Source organism: Echinops telfairi, unplaced genomic scaffold, assembly GCF_000313985.2.
Source record: "Echinops telfairi isolate 266 unplaced genomic scaffold, ASM31398v2 ScPeMD7_3533;HRSCAF=4204_0, whole genome shotgun sequence".
NCBI classification, from domain to species: Eukaryota; Metazoa; Chordata; class Mammalia; order Afrosoricida; family Tenrecidae; genus Echinops; species Echinops telfairi.
This window is the reverse complement of record NW_022107431.1, coordinates 31868696-31888480: the sequence shown is the minus strand read 5'-3', so window position 1 is coordinate 31888480 and position 19785 is coordinate 31868696. Positions and strand designations below refer to the sequence as shown.

Here is a 19785-nt window from a genome sequence, read left to right as displayed (position 1 = left end):
AGCAAGACCCAGGAAAGTCTCCTAACACCCAGGAATCAGAAATAAGGGAGAGAAGACTCAGTGGAAATGAATAAGCTTCCAGAAAGCATGCATCAGTAGCAGGGATGGTGTGTAGGGGTCCCCAACACCGTCACTGGGTTCAAACTTGCCAGAACTCACCAGACAAGCCACAGGATTGCCCTCCGAGCTAAGGTTTATGGCAGTGGGAGCAGAGTCTGCTGGCTTCCCTGACTCGCCACCGAGAACATGCTAGCCCTCCAGCAACCATCATGCAGCAGGTGGTCCTGCCCAAGAGCTACCCCTCTGACAGCCATCCTGCGGCAAGATGGTCCTGCCCAAGGAAGCCCTCCAGTGCCCACCAGGGGGTTGCACTGGGTCTGAGCACATAGGGACCCTCCAGGAGCCCTAGTAGCATAGTGGGTACACATTGGGCTGCGATCCCCGTGGTCGGCAGTTGGAAACAGCTCCTCAGGAGAAAGACTGGGCTTTCTACTCCCAGCAACGGGCCACTGAGTCAGCATTGACTCAATGGCAGTGAGCTTGACCTGGCTTGTACCACAGTTCCACACTCGCAGAAGGAAAGCAGGGGTTCAGAAACACCACACTGTCTATATAAACAGTGAGCGCCCCCTTATCTTTTAGCCTCTGGCTGGGAACACCCTGAGAACCAACTCTAGACACCAGCCGAGGGCTTACCTTGCAAGCCGACCTTTCTGAGGATAGCATTCTCAGGCCTGCACAGAGGTGGATGAGCTCTGGTGGGATAGCAGGCGACAGACACACTGAACCGCTAACCCCCCAGTTGCTCCAGGGGAGAAAGACGAGGCTGGCTACTCCCAGAAACCCACAGAGGCAGCTGTACACTGTCCTATCAGGTCATGATGCATTGGAATCAATGACAGTGAGTTTTGAGTTTATGCCTCAAGCCTATCACCCCTTCCCCACCCTCCTTACAGATAGGGTTTGCGAGCACTCCATTCTACCTGTTAACTGCCTTTCAAAACGTCTCTTAACCTGAATGCATGGTGCACGGCCTCAGCCCCACCTTCAGCCAGCTTGGCCTGCATCTTGCAACCGAGGTGACTCTGTCACCTTTCCAGGCTGCACTGTAGAAGGACAGTGGAGAAGCCACGCTGCCCAGCCCAACAGTCTGGACATTTTCACAGGAGATGTTTGTCAAGGGCCTGGGAGGACCTGCAGGGCAAAACTTAACTCCTTAGAATTCTGCACTCTTCTTTTCCTCAGGGAAAGGCCAAGCGCCGGTCTTTGATGTGTTTGAAGCTTTTCTCAACACCGACAACATCCAGGTCTTTGCTAATGCTGCCACGAGTTACATCATGTGCCTCATGAAGTTTGTCAAAGGACTAGGTAAACAGGGTTTCCTTCCTCACCTCGTGACAGCCAGGGACTCTCTCCAGGTGGCTTTGTGTGGGAGGGAGGCCTTGAAGACAGGTGCAGTGGCTGCGCGGAGCACAGGCGTCCTGGGATGGGTGCAGGTGGCGCGGACCATGAACATTGAGTCCTCAGGGTCAGGAAGCTTACAGTGAGCATGGCTTGGGTGTTGTCCAGGGCGGACGGATCCTTCTCTTTGTGCTCATGGAAGAACCTGGTAGTGCGCTGTGCTCCACCGTGTGTGTACTTTCTTCTGATTCCTCTGAGAGTCCTGGCATGTTCACCACGGCCCAGTTACAAAAATAGCCTTGGCGTGAAGTTTTGGAGACTGTATTTTTGAATTTTCATCTTAGCATCACAGTATAGGAAAGACCTCTCTGTCCCATAATTAGTGGTCTGAGCTGAACTTGCCAACGTTCCAGGCTAAAAAAAAAAAGCCCTCTCCTGGGCCTTAAAGATCAGCCGTTCTCAACCTGTGGGCCGCGACCCTTTCACAGGGGTTGCCAATTCACAACAGTAGCACAATTACAGTGATGAAGTAGCAACGAAAATCATTTTACGGTTGTGGGGTCACCACCACATGAACTGTATGAAAGGGTGGCAGCATGAGGAAGGTTGAGAACCACTGTTACAGGTTGTAAGAGGAGCCCCTGGGTGCTGCAAACAGTGAAAGCTCTCAACAACTAACCACCAGGTTGGGAGTTCAAGCCCCACGGTAGGTGTCTCAGAAGACAGTCCTGGTGATCTGCTTCCAAAAGTTCACAACCTTGAACATCCGTTGGAGTAGTTCTAGTCTGCACACACGCTGTCCCCATGAGTTGGAACTGAATCATCAACCACTGATGACAGTGCCTTTCCTTCAAGGCAGCGTAGGGGAGGGGGCTTCACCAAGTTTGTGGGGAAATGGAATTGAAGGATGATGGCATTTTCCCCACAAACTTACGCCTTGGGCTGCAACCCCCAAAGTCAGCAGTTCGAAACCACAGCTTCTCCATGGGAGAAAGAGGGGGCTTTTTACTCCCATAAACAGTTCCAGTCTCAGAAACTCGAAGGGGGTGGGGCAATTCTCTCCTGTCCTCTCCAGTCGCTAGGAGTCGACAGTGAGTTTTGAACAGAACAAAGGGCCGCTAGGAACAGAAAGCAGTTAGTTGCACCAGAGGTTTAGAAAGAAACCCCCTTACCATGCTTTGAGGCCCGGAGCCCCAGAACCTTCTAAATAAAGAAAGGTGAAGAATGTTTTTGTTTTGTTTGTTTCGTAAAGAATGCAGTTTACTTAAAGGATCAATGAAAGCCATGCTGAACAACTGACAAGTCCTTTGCAAAAGAAAAACAAACCCTAGGACGCTGAAGGGCCTGGCTCTTGACCCACTCTTTGCAGAGCTGGCTGGTAAATTTCCAAGTTCAAAGTCCAGGAGAGAGCCTGGGGCCATAAACATTCCTGGGTCATTCTGCTATGGACTATGCTGTAGGCCCCCAAACTTACTTGGCCCACTGCTGCCTTTTCAGGGGGTGGGGGGGAAATGAGTGCAGCGTCCCTGGCAATTAAAGCCTTTTTGTACGGTAGCCCCTAATCCAGGATAAGGTGGAGCCCTGCTGGCATCGTGAGTTAGGCTGCTAACCACAAAGTGAGCAGGTTGAACTGCCAGCAGCAACTCACTGTAACAGTAGAACTGCCTCATAGCACTTCCTGGGAGGTAATCTCTCTGGGAGCAGCTGGCCGGGCCCTTCTCCCTCGGAACCTCTGAGTAGGTTTGAGCCTCCAACTTTCCGGTCAGAAGTCAAGCAAACCATTGTGTCATAGGGACTCTTTTTTTTTTTAAGCACTCTGATCTACATGAAATAAAAGTCCACTTCTGAATCAGAAGAGCACCATAGAGCGTGAAGGTTTGTATTTACTAGTAGGGGGAAAAGTCCACCCTAGAATTTCTTTGAGAACCCTTCTTATTTCTGAGGAGTTCTGCTGGTGCTGTCAAGATAAGTATTGGATTGCTAGCCACAGGTTTGCAGTTCCAAACCACCGGCTGCTCTGTGGGAGAAAGATGAGGCTCACTGCTCCCACAAAGACTTCCGGCCTTGGAAACCCTTCATAGGATGGTGATGATACGGAATTGACTCAAACGCATGTTCAAACAGTAGAACTGAAAAATGCACCGAAGACGGTGTGATGCACCAAGTCTAAAATAGTTGCACCAGTAAATAGTAATAGTTATTGCCAGTTCATGGTCTGCATCCTAAGAAATGTTGTGTTTGGGGTGTTTGTTTTTAAGGAGAAATATGCTTCTTTGTCTGCTTCTACATTTTAACTAATACTGTACCTAGTCATTGTGTCTGTTTCCCCACAGGAGGGGGTGCTCGCTCTACAATGGTAGACAATTAGAAACAGTGAGAGGGCCCTGGAAAGCTTGTTACAAGCTTTTTTCAGGAGAAGAGAGATTCTAATTCTCCACTACTGTTTACCTATGGAAAATCTAAATGCCCCTCACGTGCAAAAAATAGAAACCACTCAAGTTCCATTAAGCAGGCTCCATCCCCAAACCCCGGATGTTTGGAGCCCCCCCCACCCCGCAGCCCCCCAGTCCCAATTTATCATCCCCAGTTAGAGCCCATGAGGTTTGGAGCCAGTGCGGCACTGCGGTCTGGGGTCCACTCTGCCGTCAGAGCTGCAGGCGTCCCACTCCCCCAGGAGCTGCGCAGAGAAGGAAAATGCATGTGCGGCACCTAAAGGACCTATCCAGCGACTTAGTGCAGTAATAGGATGTAGGGAAATGCACATGTTATGTCTGCTCTTCAGTGAATAGGGGAGTTAACAAACAGTAGTGTAAAGTGTCTTTGATCTTAACTCAGCTATCATAAACCCTGGTGTCACTGGTTCAAACCCACCAGCTACTCCTCAGGAGAAAGATGAGGCTGGCTGCTCCCCTTAAGGTTTGCTGCCTCGGCAGGCCGATCTAGGGTTGCTATGACATGGAGTTGACTGGCTACAGGAGGGTTGGACACAGGAGGACAGGACCAGAGAGTGATCTCCCATGACACAGATGATGACTAATGTCCCAGATGAAAAACCCCACTTCAACCATAAGACCCAGAAATGGAAATAGAGGCCTTTGTTACTCACAGGTCTTGGGGGCACACTATATGCTGGGAGGGGGGGAGGGGGGAGGGGGGAGTTGGAGGGTGTTGTGAGAATAAGGATGAGCCCAAGCATGGCCTTTATTAGGGCCTGAGGGGAGGATTACTCGTCCTTTTGAAACTAGAGCAGAGTCGGGAGTAGCTGGTAATGTCATTACAAGAATGCACAGTTTAATAAAAGTAATATAATAAATAACAATAACCCCCAAAGAATTTAACATCTATACTTGTAGGGGTGGAAAGCATACCTGTAAGGATACGCCCTAAATTGCTACTTCCTGGGGGTTGTGGAATTGGGGTTCTATTTTAGTAAATATTCAGAGAGCCAATACTGAGGGACTGAATTAAGAATGGAGTTCCAGGTGGGTAATTTTGTCCGTCTCTGCCCCTAGGTGAGGTGGACTGCAAGGAGATTGGAGACTGTGTTCCGGGGCCAGGAGCAGCCTCCACCGACCTGTGCCTGCCGGCCCTGGATTACCTCCGGCGCTGTTCTCAGGTAGGACAGTGCTTCCTGTGGTCTCCGGGGAGGTCTGGGTTTCGATTTAAAGTGTAAATTCTCCTCCCCAGAGGAGCGGAAGAGTAATAAAAATATCCTGGGACACACAATTGGACCCCCAGGCCTCTGAAAGCTCTTGGAATGTAAACTTGGAATGTACCAGAAAAGGGAAAGCAGGGCTATAAACAGGCGGAGAAGGATCTAAAAGAAGCCGGCGGGGCGAGTTCCATCACATTCTAGTCAAAAGGAGTCAGTAAACCAGCACTTATCCAAGGAGTGCAGAGCAGGCCTGCTGGGGGTGGGGGTGGGATTCCCTCTCACCTTTGACATAGGTGGGTTCAAGTCCCAAGCGACTGACCCAGTGGAGGCTTGTGTGTGGCTGTCAGGCAGAACAGGTTTGTGCAGAGCTTCCAGACTAAGACTAGGAAGAAAGGCCTGGCTCTCTCTTTCTGAAAATCAGCCTGTGAAGAACTCTATGGATCCCACGGCTCGAATCCAGTTGTCATCCAAGGGTCAGTCTGCATGAGTCAGGGTGACACAGCAGCAGGGGACATCCTCACCGAAGTGAACAGTGACCATCGCTGGGCTGACTCCAGTCATTCAATGCTGGGCAAGCAAAAGAATCCTCCCTTGGGAGGGGTTGCCCTCCCCTTCCAGGCTCCTGTGGAGCCCCTCTCTCCTGGTTTCCCCAGGCTGTGCCCCTTCTTGTCTCCATCTACTATAGCAGATTAGGTGCCCAAACTTGTTCAGCCTGCAGCCCCCTTTTCTGCAAAAAAGTTACTTGGAGCCACCCCCCACACCCAAGAAATTCAAAAGAAGGAAAAATGGAAAAAATGTAGTCCAGCCCATTTTTTTCCAGCCTTCCACTAGGGAGTAGTAAATGCCCACTTTGGGAAACTGCTTTAAAGCCTCCTGGGAAGAAAGACAGGACTCCCTACCCCGGAAAAGAGTTACTTTCTCAGAAACTCACAGGGGCAGCTCTATCCTGACCTATAGGGTCGCTATGCATCAGTATTATCTAGATGGTGGTGGGGTAAGTTGGGTTGGGTTAGGTTAGGTTTGATTTGGGCCCCCAGTTACTCCCCTCCTCCCACCTGCTCACTCTGCCCCCCAACTACACTAAGCCATGACCACTGGGGGCCTCTGCTGGCCCCTCTGCCTGCACATGCTCTTTCCTCCGATCTTGGTGTGTCACTTTGATAGAGACTCAGAGCTAAAGGATCTACCAGCTGCCTACTGACTGCACCTTGGCTGTCCCCCCAGCCCCCACCCCCACAGTGACTCTTTCTTATAACATGTCAGAAATTGTTATTTGTGAGAGGTTTATCATCTGTCTGCCCCACACAGAGAGGAACTTGGTCCATCCTGCTGCCCACCCCCCCTACCCTGGTTTCCAGAACAGGGTGAGCTGGGCAGGCACAGTCCACCGGAGTTTGTCCCAGCATAAATTGGGATTCCCTGGGGGATTGGGCTCTAGCATTGAGAACCCAGGTTGCCTCCCCTCCAGCATGGTCCCCAGCCTGCAGACGCCTCGGTCTCCCTGCTGGCCCTCAGTCCGGTATCTCCTTTGCCGCAGACTCCCTTCGCTATGGGCCCCCTAGGACAGTTTGTCCCAAAGGCAAAGATTCTTGGCACGTTTCGCAGCTCCCTTGGGAGGTTTACAAAAGTCTGTAAAGCTCAAATGTAATTAGAAGACCAAACAATCTCATTTTTACAATACTCTTTTATTTTCTTGGTTGCCATTGAAAATGATTTCATCTACTTCAAGAAGCCAAGGTCTCTTGTGAACAACCTCTTGAATCTAAACCGCAGACCATCAAATGTAACTTTTTCATGGGGCTGGTCTCCTACCTCCCTTCCATGATAGATCATCTCATTGTCCTTGACCATGCACCACACGGCAGCTTTTCAAAGTACATAATCATGGTGTGGTGTTTTTGTTTTGTTTTTAGTTATTGGCCAAAATCTACAAAATGCCCTTGAAGCCAATCTTTCTGAGCGGGCGGCTTGCCAGCCTGCCTCGCAGACTTCAGGAACAGTCAGCGAGCAGCGAGGATGGGATTGAGTCGGTTCTGTCCGATTTTGATGACGATACTGGTAAGAACATTGCCTGGACTAAGCCAGGTTGTTTGCTTTGTCCAACTGGCCAGAAGCTTAGTCCAGGAGGTAAGCAGCTATGTCATAGGAATGATCATTGCTTTTATTGTGCTCATTAGCCTGTCAGTCGATTATTACATCCACCTAAGGTTTCCACAGTGCCCCCCAAAAACCCATGACTTTGCAGTTGAAGCCTCCCCAAAACCCATCCATGGTTTGACCTGGGTGCCCCCATCTAAGACCAGTGCAGATTTGCAGGTCCCATTAGCTGCCGCTTCTCACCCTGAATTCTAATGAACTTAGCAGTTTGGAATACCATCCTTAAACTGGCTGCTAATTGTCGTCAATACCTTTTAGAAAACACAATCATTTTTATAATGACTTCCTCAAGACTAATTGGTTAGAGACTGGGGAACTTAAGCCATTGTGGAGAAGAGAATCCATTCGTGACTGGTGAAGCCGAAGGCTCATTGAAAGGATAGTTTAAGGAATTTGTTTCAAATGGGGTCTCACGTCCCCTCCTCTGAATTCGAGTTCAAGCGAGTAGCTCTGGTTTCACTGCTGACCGTTTTCCGATGGTTTCCGATGGCCTTCTCTCTCAGCCCAGGCCTGTTCTAGGTGGAGAAAAGAAAATGGGGGGCGAAAGGGGCGGAGTTTCTGAACTCGGCTGGTTTCAAAGGCTTAAAAAGATGGGGGCTGAGAGGGGGTTTCTCATTTTACTGTCGCAAATTCATTTGTGGGGGCGGCAGGAAGATTTAGAATTTCAAATGGCAGATGGCTTGGCACAGTGGCTGTGCCCGTGGGCTCGAGTATAAGAACGAAGGTGAGGATGGCGCAGACCAGGCGGAATCGGGGTGCGGTGAGTCAGAGCCAACTCTACGGCAGTGGTCGGAGTTCCTGTTTAAGGAACACCTCGCCAGCTCAGACCGATTGTGAGGACGCACGTTAGGAACATGGTGCAGAGACGGTTCTGAAGTATTGAAGCTGGCTAACCGTGGCAGCAATCGAGGTTTCGTCCTAGTGACTGGATACACACCACTTTTTCTCTTTGCATCAAAACCTCCAGCTCAAGCAGTGACGGCAGGTGTCGTGTTGGCTATGTAAGGTACTTCTTCAGAAGAGCTGTCAACGGTGAGTTGACGTGAGCTTTCGCTTTTCCACCTTGCACCGGCCATCGGTCCATCCTTCTTCCCCGGGAAGCCATCTTCTTGTGAGGGGCATTCAAGCGGGCATCTGCACATCATTCGCCCACATCATGGATTCAGCCTCGGCTTTAAAGTGGTGCCACAGAGCTGGGTCATAGAAAGGCTCCAAGTAAAAGCTGTACATTATTGTTTTAATGATTTACTGACATTCTCTGGTGCTCGGTGGCAAAGAATCCCGTTTTTTCCCCTCTGGGAATTCCAAACACAGGCAAAAGTCGACAGCACGAGATCACGAACCAGCTGTATGTACCCATCCACCAAGCGTACCGGTCACCTAGAGCTCCCTCCGCCGGCACACCGTCTCCTTTTCCTTATTAAAGGAGAGGCTAGACAGCATAGCTTTTTCATCTGTAAATGTACTTTCAAAGATAAGCACAGTGCCGCTATAGCAGTACCATTCACTGGGACGCACAGAGCGTCGTTATGTGTCGGGCTGTGGACTGCAAGGTCCACAGTTGGAAGCCAGCAGCCTCTCCTTGGGAGACACACAGAGCTTTCTGCTCCCATAAGGAGTTGAGTCTCGGAAACCCACAGGGGCAGTGCTGCCCTGTCGTAAAGGGTCACTTTGAGCCAGCATCGACTTGATGGCAGCGAGTCTGGGAGTTTGGGATATCTATTTTAAGGATTACCAGGAAGGGAACCATACTTTATGGCTGGTTGATGTGTCCACTGCCCCTTTCTTCCTTTCTTTATAAAGTGTGTGAGCCTTGGTCTTATGGAGTTTTCCATCTGAATTTTATTGCTCGCATCCTATCTTTCTCAATCTTCTGCACTTACTATTAATGAGCTCCCCATACCTGCTCATGGGCTTTGGTTTTGCCTACTTGTGATTGGAATATATGATTTTTTAATTGTGGTAGTTGTATGATTTTTAGTGAGGATATATATATTTTTAATCACTTTTTTGGGGACTTGTACAGCTCTTAACACAATCCATGCACCCATTGTGTCAAGCACATTTGTACTTATGTTGCCATCATCATTTTCAAAACATTTTCTTTCTACTTGAGCCCTTGGTATCAGCTCATTTTTTCCCTCCCTCCCTTAGGAACCCTTGATAATTTATAAATTGTTTTTTCATGTCTTACACTGATTGATGTCTCCCTTCACCAACTTTTCTGTTGTCCGTGCCCTCTTTCTCTCCCCACCTTACCCTTATTGGTCCTGAGGGGTTTATCTGCTCTGGATTCCCTGTGTTGCAAGCTCTTATCTGTACCAGTGTACATTCTCTGGTCTAGCTGGATTTGTAAGGTAGAATTGGGGTCAGGATAGTGCGGGGAGAGAGGAAGGAAGCATTAAGGAACTAGAGGAAAGTTGTATGTTTCATCAGTACTATGCTGCACCCTGACTGGCTCATCTCTTCCTTGTGACCCCTGAAAGGGGATGTCCAACTGTACACAGATGGGCTTGGGTTGGCACTCAGCCCACCCCCTCATTCACAATGATATGATTTTTTTTGTTGTGGGTCTTTGATGCCTGATCCGATTGACACTTCATGATCACACAGGCTGGTGTGCTTCTTCCATGTGGACCTTGTTGCTTCTGAACTAGATGGCTGCTTGTTAACCTTCAAGTCTTTAAGATCCCAGATGCTATATCTTTTGATAGCCGGGCACCATTAACTTTCTTCACATTTGCTTATGCACTTAGTGGGGATATTTTAAAACCTTGCTGCCACCTTCTAACATGATCACCTTCTGCAGGAAAGTTGAAAGTGAAGGACTAAAAGTTGGAGGGGTGATTTTGCACTTGACTCCAGGTCTTTTTTATCTGACGCCAAAGAAACAGTCCTTTCTTGACATCAGCTGTTTTGAGCTCTTGATTCATATACTTCAAAGGCAGGACTGAGCAAAAATCTTGGCCCAGCACTCAAGTGCATGACAAAACTTGGAGGGGGGCATGCTTTTCTTCTCACTCTGTAATAAAAATAAATAAAAACAAACTCACTGCCATCAAGTCTACTTCAACTTGAAGCAACCCTATAGGATAGGGTAGAACTAACTACCCCCCATGTAGGTTTCTGAAACTAATTCTTTATGGGAGTAGAAAGCCTCATCTTTCTCCCATGGAGCAGCTGGTGGGTTTGAACTGCAGACCCTGAGGTTAGCAGCCCAGTGTGTCACCTTGACACCACCAGGGCTCCTCATACATGAGGTTATCTTACATTAAAAAGAATGAAGCTCCCAGGGGAGGAGAGAGAGGTGTCCTGAGAGATGTGTTGCTTTGGGAAAACAAGCCCTTTGGTGCTATGAACAGCATTTTCCCACGTGTGAGCAATAGACACGCAAGATTGAGACGGTGCCGTCGTTGCAAACTGAAAGTTGAATAGCTTCGTTAAGAGTGATGTGGAGAGGGCAGCAAACAGCCTTCATGTACAGCTGCCTCCTATACTCCGACCAGAACGGGATGGTGCCTGGCTACCATTATTAGACACCGATCACCTACCCTACACAAGAATCCTCTCCAAAAGAGAGAACACGAGGAGCAGGATTTCCAATTTCCACGGACTCCAGACTTTCTGAAGCCAGTGAGGCTAAAAGAAACCCTGAACCTGTTGTCCTCAGATCGCTTTTCAACATTAAACCAAAAACATCCCCTGAAGTACGCTTCCAACCAAACTCCTAACTAGTCAATGTCTACCATGAACATTGTGCTCCTCTCAAGAACTCTGCGGGGCCAAAGTGACAGCAGACAAGATGAGACGCTTGTGGAGCGCCAAACTTGTTAATAGAGGAAGCATGGAGTAAAGGTCCCTGAATTGCGTGTGTAGAAACTGACTTTCTGTATGTTCCACAATTACATGTAAAACCATGAAAATTATGTATTGTGAAAAAAAATCAGTTAGAAATGCATGCCAAGCCTTTGGAAAAATGAGACTATAATGGGGTATTTTGTTATATTTTAATATTTTATCATCAGCTCCCCAAAAATCTTTCCGTTCAGAATAGAAGTAGTAACATACTAGAGCACCATCTTTTCCCTTGCCTTTGACAGAGCAGGTAAGTCACGATCTGCCCATGTGGTGGGCCCTCAGTGATCCCTTACCAGGTGATGGATGTCTCGCAGCCTTACAGCTCTTGACTGCATGTACACCCGTCACATGTGCTGCTGAACTGATGTTGCAGTGACCCTTCAGTAGGCAGTGGATCTCACAGAGGCTGTTTGGGGGATTCCAGGTCTGATCGAAGTCTGGATCATCCTACTGGAGCAGTTAACAGCAGCTGTGTCTAATTGTCCACGTCAGCACCAGCCACCAACCTTGGACCTACTCTTTGAGCTGTTGAGAGATGTTACCAAAGTACCTGGTAAATATTCTGATGTCTTCTGGTGAATTGTTTTTAGTGTAATGCCTGGGCCGGTATTTATTCACCTGTTTCGCTACTATAACCCTCAGTTTAGCACAGGGTCTCACATACCATAGACACGCGATGAACATGTGTTGACTGGCCACAAAGCAGTGAGGTTTGAGATATGTCTAGTATATTGTTTGTATGTCTTCCTTCCTGTGCAGTTAGTTTGTGCCCAGGCTGAGGTGCCCACGCCTGCATAAACCAATGGGTTTGGCTCTGTTCTGTGAGGGTAGTCTTCCCCCACATAGCCGGATCTCTCTGTCACACAGATGTGTGTAGGGCTTGCCACATCTACCACTGAAATAAATGACTCAAAAGTGTATAAAACCTTTGATAATCACCTAGTACAACCCCAAGTAGTTCTAGAAAAAAAATTGCAATTCAGAATGCATTTCTTATCCTGGATTAAGTGTGCTCCGCTCTGCAGTCCATTCCCCTAAGTTCAAGGAGAGGTTTTAATGTGTACCAACAGTATCAGAACCCCAATAATGCCGTGGGCCATTCCCCCACATAGTGAAGAGTCATGGTAAACTCTTGAAGAAATTAGAAGTGACGCATTAAAATAAGGACGCTGGAGACTTGGAGTCTTTTCTCTACATCAGCTACTTGATGTCACTCTTTTTTTCCCCTCAAAAAGCCACTCTAGCTACTCCTGCAACTTAAAGCTCTTTCCATCTAATACTAATTCTCATCCTCTCCTTGTACACTTTCTACCACTGGCTCTGTACCAAGAGCATGTAATAATTCTCCCCTTAGGAGTTTATCTTCTAAGGTAATTAGTTAACTGTAATGCAGACAAAAATGCATCTCTAAGGATAGGCATCAACAACTTCTGGATTAAAAAAAAAAAGTAAAGCAAATTATGTTCAAATCATGTAAGTATTATTCAGGCATTACATTTAATCGTTTTGAAAAACAACGACATGAATAATTGTTTACAAAGCAGATGTGTGTGTATATAGCATGATCTCAACTTTAAGAAAACATCTGGACTTGTGCACACCCCAGAAGGAAACACGCATACATTAAAAGGTGACTTTCTGTAGATTATGGGCGAGCATGTTTTGATAATTGACATCTTTAATGCCCATCAGTAAAGGGACGACATGAAGTTACATTTAATTGGATTATGTGTGGCAGTAATTCGCTGATCACCTTACAAATTAGAGGGGGAAGCCTTCAAGATCACTCGAAATACAATTATTCAAAGCTTGTTCTTAATATATACATACCCGTGTTTTCATACAATGCAGTCTTGACATCTAGGAGCTAGGAACTGATCAAGTGACTTTTGCCTTGATTGGAATTCTTCACAAGTGTGTATTCTCCAATCAGTGGTAGATTCTTTTTCCCTGATCCCCTTTCGTTGCAAGATGCCAATGCTGGTGCTGACTTTGTTTCTCCAGGGCCAGGCTTCGGGATCTACGCGGTCGTGCACCTCCTCCTCCCTGTGATGGCCCTCTGGCTCCAGCGCAGCCACAAAGACCACTCTTACTGGGATGCGGCCTCGGCGAACTTCAAGCACGCCATTGGTCTGTCCTGTGAGCTGGTGGTAGAGCACATCCAAAGCTTCATACACTCAGGTAGGTACCCGTTGTGCCAGAGCAGTTTCTTCTGGGTATTTTTTTGGCAGCATCCATGCCGAAACATGTCCTCAGTAAATACCCACCAGCACACGGTTTTCCTCCCTAGGAGAGATTATGATAGCACTGTGTGGTCAATGCAACCTGCTGGCAGTACATCTTCAAAAAGAAACCAGATGCCTATATGTCCTCTACAAAAGAACCAAACAGAATAGTCAAAGTATATACGTAACCAGAAATAAACTATGTAAGAAGCAGATTTAAGGTAGCGTACATTAGGTGGCCCTGGTGTTGTACTGCTAAACACAAGCTCAAAGCCACCAGCTGCACCATAGGCAAAGGATGAGGCACTCTGCTGCTGTAAAGACTTAAAGGCAAGAATTAACTCAATGGCAGTGAGTTTTGGTGCATTAGGAGGGAGGCTAGTTCAAGTATATGATAAGATCCCTCTCGGTTGGGAACTATAGGGCTGTATCCTGCTTTCTCTGGGGAAGTTAGATGGAAGAGGATTTTAGAAAAGATATCCATTATGGCCAAGGAATTGCCTAAGAGAGTAGGAAATAAAATGAAGATTCTTAATATTTGTGGCACTCTCAGGAAGATGTGAAAGTTTGAGGTGATCAGGGGAGAAACATTTGTGAAACGCTGATTCTTGCTCATGACATGCCATGAGGCGATCCAGACGCTTTGAAGCAGAGCAAACAGCACTGGGAACCACACACTCACTGCAACCACCAGGACAGAGTATCAGGTAGACAGCCAGCTCATCTTTCTCCAGCAGCGCAGCTGAGTTTCCAACTGCTGGCCTCCACATTAGCCGCACGTAACCCACCTCACCACCCGAGAGACTGAGCCACCGAGGTTGTAAATAACAGGGAGGGTACATGGTCACTGAAGGGAGAGTGAGTGCAAGACTGGTCCTTGTTGGAGTGTTTAGAGAAGCAAACAAGAACATTCAAACACACGCACTCCCAAGGGAGAGTCACAAAGATAGTGAATGCAGCAGAGACGTGCTTCCCTAAGAACAGATTGTACTGCAAAGAGCGTCCTTGAGAAAGAAAACCAGCAAGCGCTTGTGTCCACGTACCCTGAGGGTAACGTTCTCATCCGGGTCATTGCTTGGGATCCTAGAGGGTGGTTCTGCGGCCTCGCATTTGGGGGAAACAGTGCAGCTGTGTCCCTTGAATTAGGCCAACAATTGAGCCCAATTCTTTATTAGGGGATTTGAGTCCTATTGATGAGGTTCAAGAAATGTCACAGGCAGAAGCAGAATTAAATGCTTTTTGAAAAACAGCCACCAGTCCCAAGGGCTCAAATAGAAAGTAAATGTTTAGAAAATGATGATGGCAACATATGTACAAATAGGCTTGATGCAATTGATGTATGGAATGCCATGAGAGCTGTCAGAGCCCCCAGTAAAATGATCTTTAAAAAAGCCACCAGAAGCCTAAGAGGGCTTCAAAAAGTTTGTGGAAATAATCTGTTGATTCAATTTATCCATGAACTTTAGGAAGCTCCCCGCCTTCCCTTGTAATAAACATATACATTTTTAGAATTTCAACTTTCTACTAGAATATGTTCGATTCTGCTTAAGTAGACAAATTATATACTTTGAAACATGTACATCAACATACCTGTATACCACAGATGTCCCCTTGGTGTATATCAAGGAATGGGTGTCACCAGCAGAAATTGGATAAAAATCCAAGAAAAGACCAGTCATAGCAGAAGATCCACCAGAAAGCCAGCCTTTAGTGGGATGTCCACTATTAGCCCAGAGCCAATGTAAGGTTCAGCGTTACATTTGTCCAGACCTTTTGGACTAGTTAAGGGCCCTTTGGACTTCTCTTCCAAAGTATCTCCCTTTAATAGACTCTTTTTTTTCTGTTCAAACTTTGAGCTGTTTTGTTGGTATCACTCTTTCCCCCATTGTTGCTTTGTAGAAGGTCTTTTTTCTTATTGCTAGACTTTTTGCAGTAGATGGGCAGCCGTTTCACCCTTGGTTTTCCTCTCGCTGTAGACATCCGGTACGAGAGTATGATCCACACCATGCTGAAGGACCTCTTTGACTTACTCGTTGCCTGTGTGGCCAAGCCCACAGAAACCATCTCGAGAGTGGGCTGCTCCTGTATTAGGTGAGAGAAAGGTTCCTTGGCCCTCCGCAGAAGTGGACTTTCATTATGAAATCCAAGGAGATGAATTCAGTGCTCGTGGGCACAGTGTTCATCTACTAAGCAAAAAATCAGTGTTTCGAACCTACCAGCTCGTCACTGAAGAAAGGTGACAGCCGTGGAAACCCTTTGGGGCAGTGGTGGGTGGATACGAGTCGGAACTGACTCACAGTAGTTGGTCTTGTAAGTAAAAGTGCCTCGGTTCTAAGAACTCTTCAGTGTTATCAGCAACCACTGTGTAAGGCCTTGTAGACAGTGATGTCAACCGAGGCTCCTGGGTGCTCACCTTCTGTTCAGAAGGATGTTACAGAGAAAGTCGCTTGGAAAGCCATGGTGGTAAGACAAATGCCACAAAAGCCAAGGAGGCCTGGGCCTCGGAAGGTCAGGACAGGAGGAAGCGACAGCTGGTCAGATCCCCGGGAATGGGTATGATGGGGGTTGGCTTTCCGAGCAGGAGAACGGTGTCAACCGATGCATGGAGGTAGGAAACACAGGTGACAACGTTTGGCTTTCTTGTTGCTGTTATACTGCTGTTATACTTGGGGTTAGCAGGAAAGCCGATCGAGAACAAGTAGTCTCTCACTTGTAGCACAGCCATTAACAGTTTTTATATCGCAAGGGCTGAGTAATGAGAGACTGAGAGTGCCTCTGGGCCTGAGGCCCCCAGGTGGGAGTGAGCCTGCCCTCTCTGCTTGTGTTGCTGGGCAGGTACGTCCTGGTGACGGCGGGACCAGTGTTCACGGAGGAAATGTGGAGACTTGCGTGCTGTGCCCTGCAGGAGGCCTTCTCAGCCACCCTCAAGCCAGTGAAGGTAAATTGCAGTGGAGAGAGAGCCAGAGTGGGTCCTAATCTTCCTCATAGGCTCCCTGCCTTGTAAAGGGGGCACCTGGATTCTGCCTTCCTACTTAAAGCAGGCAGGGGTTGAAGAAGGTGCTGCTGAGGTTAGTCCTTCCATCCGACCCAACACGATCAACTGAGTAGAGCCCAGGGAGGGTCTGGGGCCACGGACCTGCGTGCCCCGCCCCGCTGAGCCTCTGCTGTGTTTCTCCCCAGGACCTGCTGGGCTGTTTCCACAGCGGCACGGAGAGCTTCAGTGGGGAAGGCTGCCAGGTGCGGGTGGCGGCCCCCTCCTCCTCCCCCAGTGCCGAGGCAGAGTACTGGCGCATCCGAGCCATGGCTCAGCAGGTAAGGCTGGGGTTCCGGAAGCTGACCTGCCTTTTGTGAATCTTTCCCAAAGGCCTCTCTTACATCACTAAACAGCCTTTTATTCCCTTAAGGACGTGTGCTTCCCAGCTCTGAGCTGTTCTTGCCAGAAACTCACCAGGAAGACTTTAACCCACCCAATCCACTGCCCCCTTTTCTCCACCACTCTTGCTTGGGTGAGACTCCCAAGCGCCCAGACCAGATCCTTTGTCGGACTTTTCCTCTATGCGTTTACGTGATTGCTTTCTGTGCTTTCATTGTTGTGTAATTGCAGGTGTTGCTATGAGAGTATCTGGTACCTCCGGACAACAAGTTATAGGACAGTCTAGAGTGGCTGTGAATCTTTACAAGTGCAGAAAACCTCATCTTTCACCCATGAAGCAGCTGGTGGTTTTGAACTGCTGACCTTGCAGTTAGCTGTCCAATACCTTAGGCACCTGGTGCATAACAAAGCTCCTCTTTACTTACTCTTAAACTTTGGTTCTTGCCATTTGGATTGTCACGAATTGTCTTGTGACAGAGGCAGTAGTGCTGTTAGTATCAGCAGCTAATGTGGAAGAGGTATATATTTCCCTTTTCTAAGGCTTCACATATATCGTCTGAGGGGGCTTCAAAAATTTATGAGAAAATCCCATTGTCTCTTTATTTAACTCTCAACAAGCTTTCCGGGAAAGAAGCCATCCGTCACCCTGCTGTATAAGTGAGGAACCTCTTCAAGAGTGTGCTGTTTGCCCAAGGCCACCCAGCTCACCCAGGCGGAGCGAGCTCACAGGGAGTTCTGAACTGTACCCTTGTGTGTCCGTGCAGGTGTTTATGCTGGACACCCAGTGCTCACCGAAGACGCCAAACAACTTCGATCATGCCCAGTCCTGCCAGCTCATTATTGAGCTTCCTCCTGAGGAGAAGCCAAATGGACACACCAAGAAAAGGTGAGCTGAGTCACGGGAGGAGCAGAGGAGTGAGGAAGACAGTGATTCCCAGTGTTTCCGCGTTGTAACCTAGCCTCAGGCCAAAACACAGGTGTGGTAGGGCTTAGCAATGATGTGCACACACACCCCAAAAAAAGTTTACATTTTACATATTGTCCTGTGAGGCTGACATTTGGGTTCATTCTGTGAGAAATATTTAAAGTGCTCCAAGAACAATACAGCTGTCAGGAAACCAAGATCAAGGTGCTGCCACAAGAAACTTTTACTTTTTAAATTCAGAGAAGCGTATAAAAGAAAAACTCTTAAGGCTATACACCCTATCAAAGGAAGAAACTCAGGAGATCTTGGAAAATAAGACAGTCTGGTTCTGGCTCTGCTTTCACTCTTCTATGGGGGGGGGGGGAAATGTTGTAGAGTTGAACATGGAATGGCATAACTCCCAATTTGCAACCCCTGACATAAAGAGTGGTTACATATATTTCAGCATTATACATGAAATACCAGGGGTAGATCTTATTTCATCCACAAGGAATCATTCAGGAGCTAGAAACACATACCATGACATGTTGGTCCAGTTGTCATACTGTGGTAGCTGTGTGTTGCTGGCAACTATGCCACCAGGATTCCAAATACGAGCAGGGTCACCCACAGTGGATAGACTTCATGGAAGAAGGAATAAGCTGTCTACCACTTCTGAGAGAGTAGCCACTGCAAACCTTAGGAATAGCAACATAATGTGCTATTTATGGATAAGGCTTTCAGGACCCTCATTTGTTGTGGGGGACATAGCTTGGAAACTAGCTGCAAGCATTCATTAATATAATCAGAACATGGAATGTAGAGGTCGGAATCTAGGAAAATGGGAGGTCGGTGACCTCCTAGGATTCGTGAGCAGATGTAGACTAGCTACCTGGCTAACCAACTGGAAGAGATCCACATTTGTGCCCGTTCCAAAGAGAAGTTACACAACGGAATGCAGAAACTATTAACATGGCGTTATTATCACATGCAAGTTAAATTTTGTTGAAGATCAGCAGTACATCAACATGGAGCAATCAACATTGATTCAGAGGCTGACGGGGGGGGGCAGGAGGATATCATTTCTGACATCAGATGGATCTTGGCTGAAAGCTAGGGCTACCCAAAAGGTGTGTTTTATTCACTATGCAGAGCCATCTGACTGTGTGGATCATAAACTAGGATAACGTTGTGATGGACAGGAATTCCAGAACAAATGCTGAATCTGTACACAGACAAAGAGGCTATCGTTCATTCAGAACAAGGAACTACTGCATGGCTTAAGCCCAGGAAAGGTGTGTGTCAGGGTTGTATTCTTCCAGCATACTAGTTCCATCTGTATACTGAGCAAATCATCCGAAAAGCTAGCCCATATGAAGATGTCATCATACTGGAGAAAGGCTTTTTAACAACCGTCTCTATGTAGATGCCACAACGTTGATTACTGAAAGCTAAGAGGATATGAAGCACATGCTGCTGATGGTAAAGGATTGCCAGTCCATATAAAGAAATCCAGAATCCTTACAACTAAACCAATAAACAGCATCATGATAGAGAAAATATCAACAGTCAACCCTCGTGGAAGAGCAGGCAATAAATCAAACAACACGCTGCATTGGGAAGATCCGCTGCCTAAGCCCTCTCTAAAGAAGTGTCCCTTTAAAAAATACCATGGCTTGGGTCAGGCACACCTTAGTCCTCAGACACCTCATAGGCTCATGAAAGGTGGACAATAAAGACTGCAAGATTTTCAATTATGATGTTGGTGAAAAATATTGAAAATACGATGGGCTTCCATAAGAACAACAGAAATCTGTCCTTTAGGAAGGAGAGACAGACAATGGAGGACGGTGAAACACCTCGCATTCTTTGGACACCATCACGAGAGAGCAGTCTTTGCTGAAGTAGACTGGCCCCGGGCCAGGCGGCGTTTCATTCATAGGGTTGCTCTGGATTGGAACAGACCCTACAGCACCTAAGTGCTAAGTGTGATGGAGAAAGCTAGGCCTGGCTGCACAAGAGGCCCCGTGCCCTTCATCATGGTCATTTTCAGAAGCTGGTTAGTAACATTTCACGGACACTAGGTTAGTACACACCACCATGTAGATGAAATTTCTAGTTAGTCACAGAGATATGTAGAATGTTCAAAGTTCTCTCAAGAACGTTCATAGCAAAGCCCACATGGAACAACATATCAACCTGTGTGATCACG

The 19785-nt window shown here is 47.5% G+C and overlaps 1 protein-coding gene across 1 annotated transcript in view; it reads left to right on the top strand.

The window, feature by feature from the left end:
• ARFGEF3 (ARFGEF family member 3) overlaps positions 1-19785 on the top strand; it is a 68937-nt gene that overhangs the window by 40676 nt on the left and 8476 nt on the right. The window contains exons 15-23 of the mRNA XM_045294592.1: positions 1221-1368; positions 4914-5017; positions 6970-7114; positions 11496-11624; positions 13076-13252; positions 15273-15387; positions 16132-16234; positions 16477-16608; positions 17434-17555. Of these exons, the coding sequence (XP_045150527.1) occupies positions 1221-1368; positions 4914-5017; positions 6970-7114; positions 11496-11624; positions 13076-13252; positions 15273-15387; positions 16132-16234; positions 16477-16608; positions 17434-17555 (1175 nt within the window). The remainder of the gene's footprint in view (positions 1-1220; positions 1369-4913; positions 5018-6969; positions 7115-11495; positions 11625-13075; positions 13253-15272; positions 15388-16131; positions 16235-16476; positions 16609-17433; positions 17556-19785) is intronic.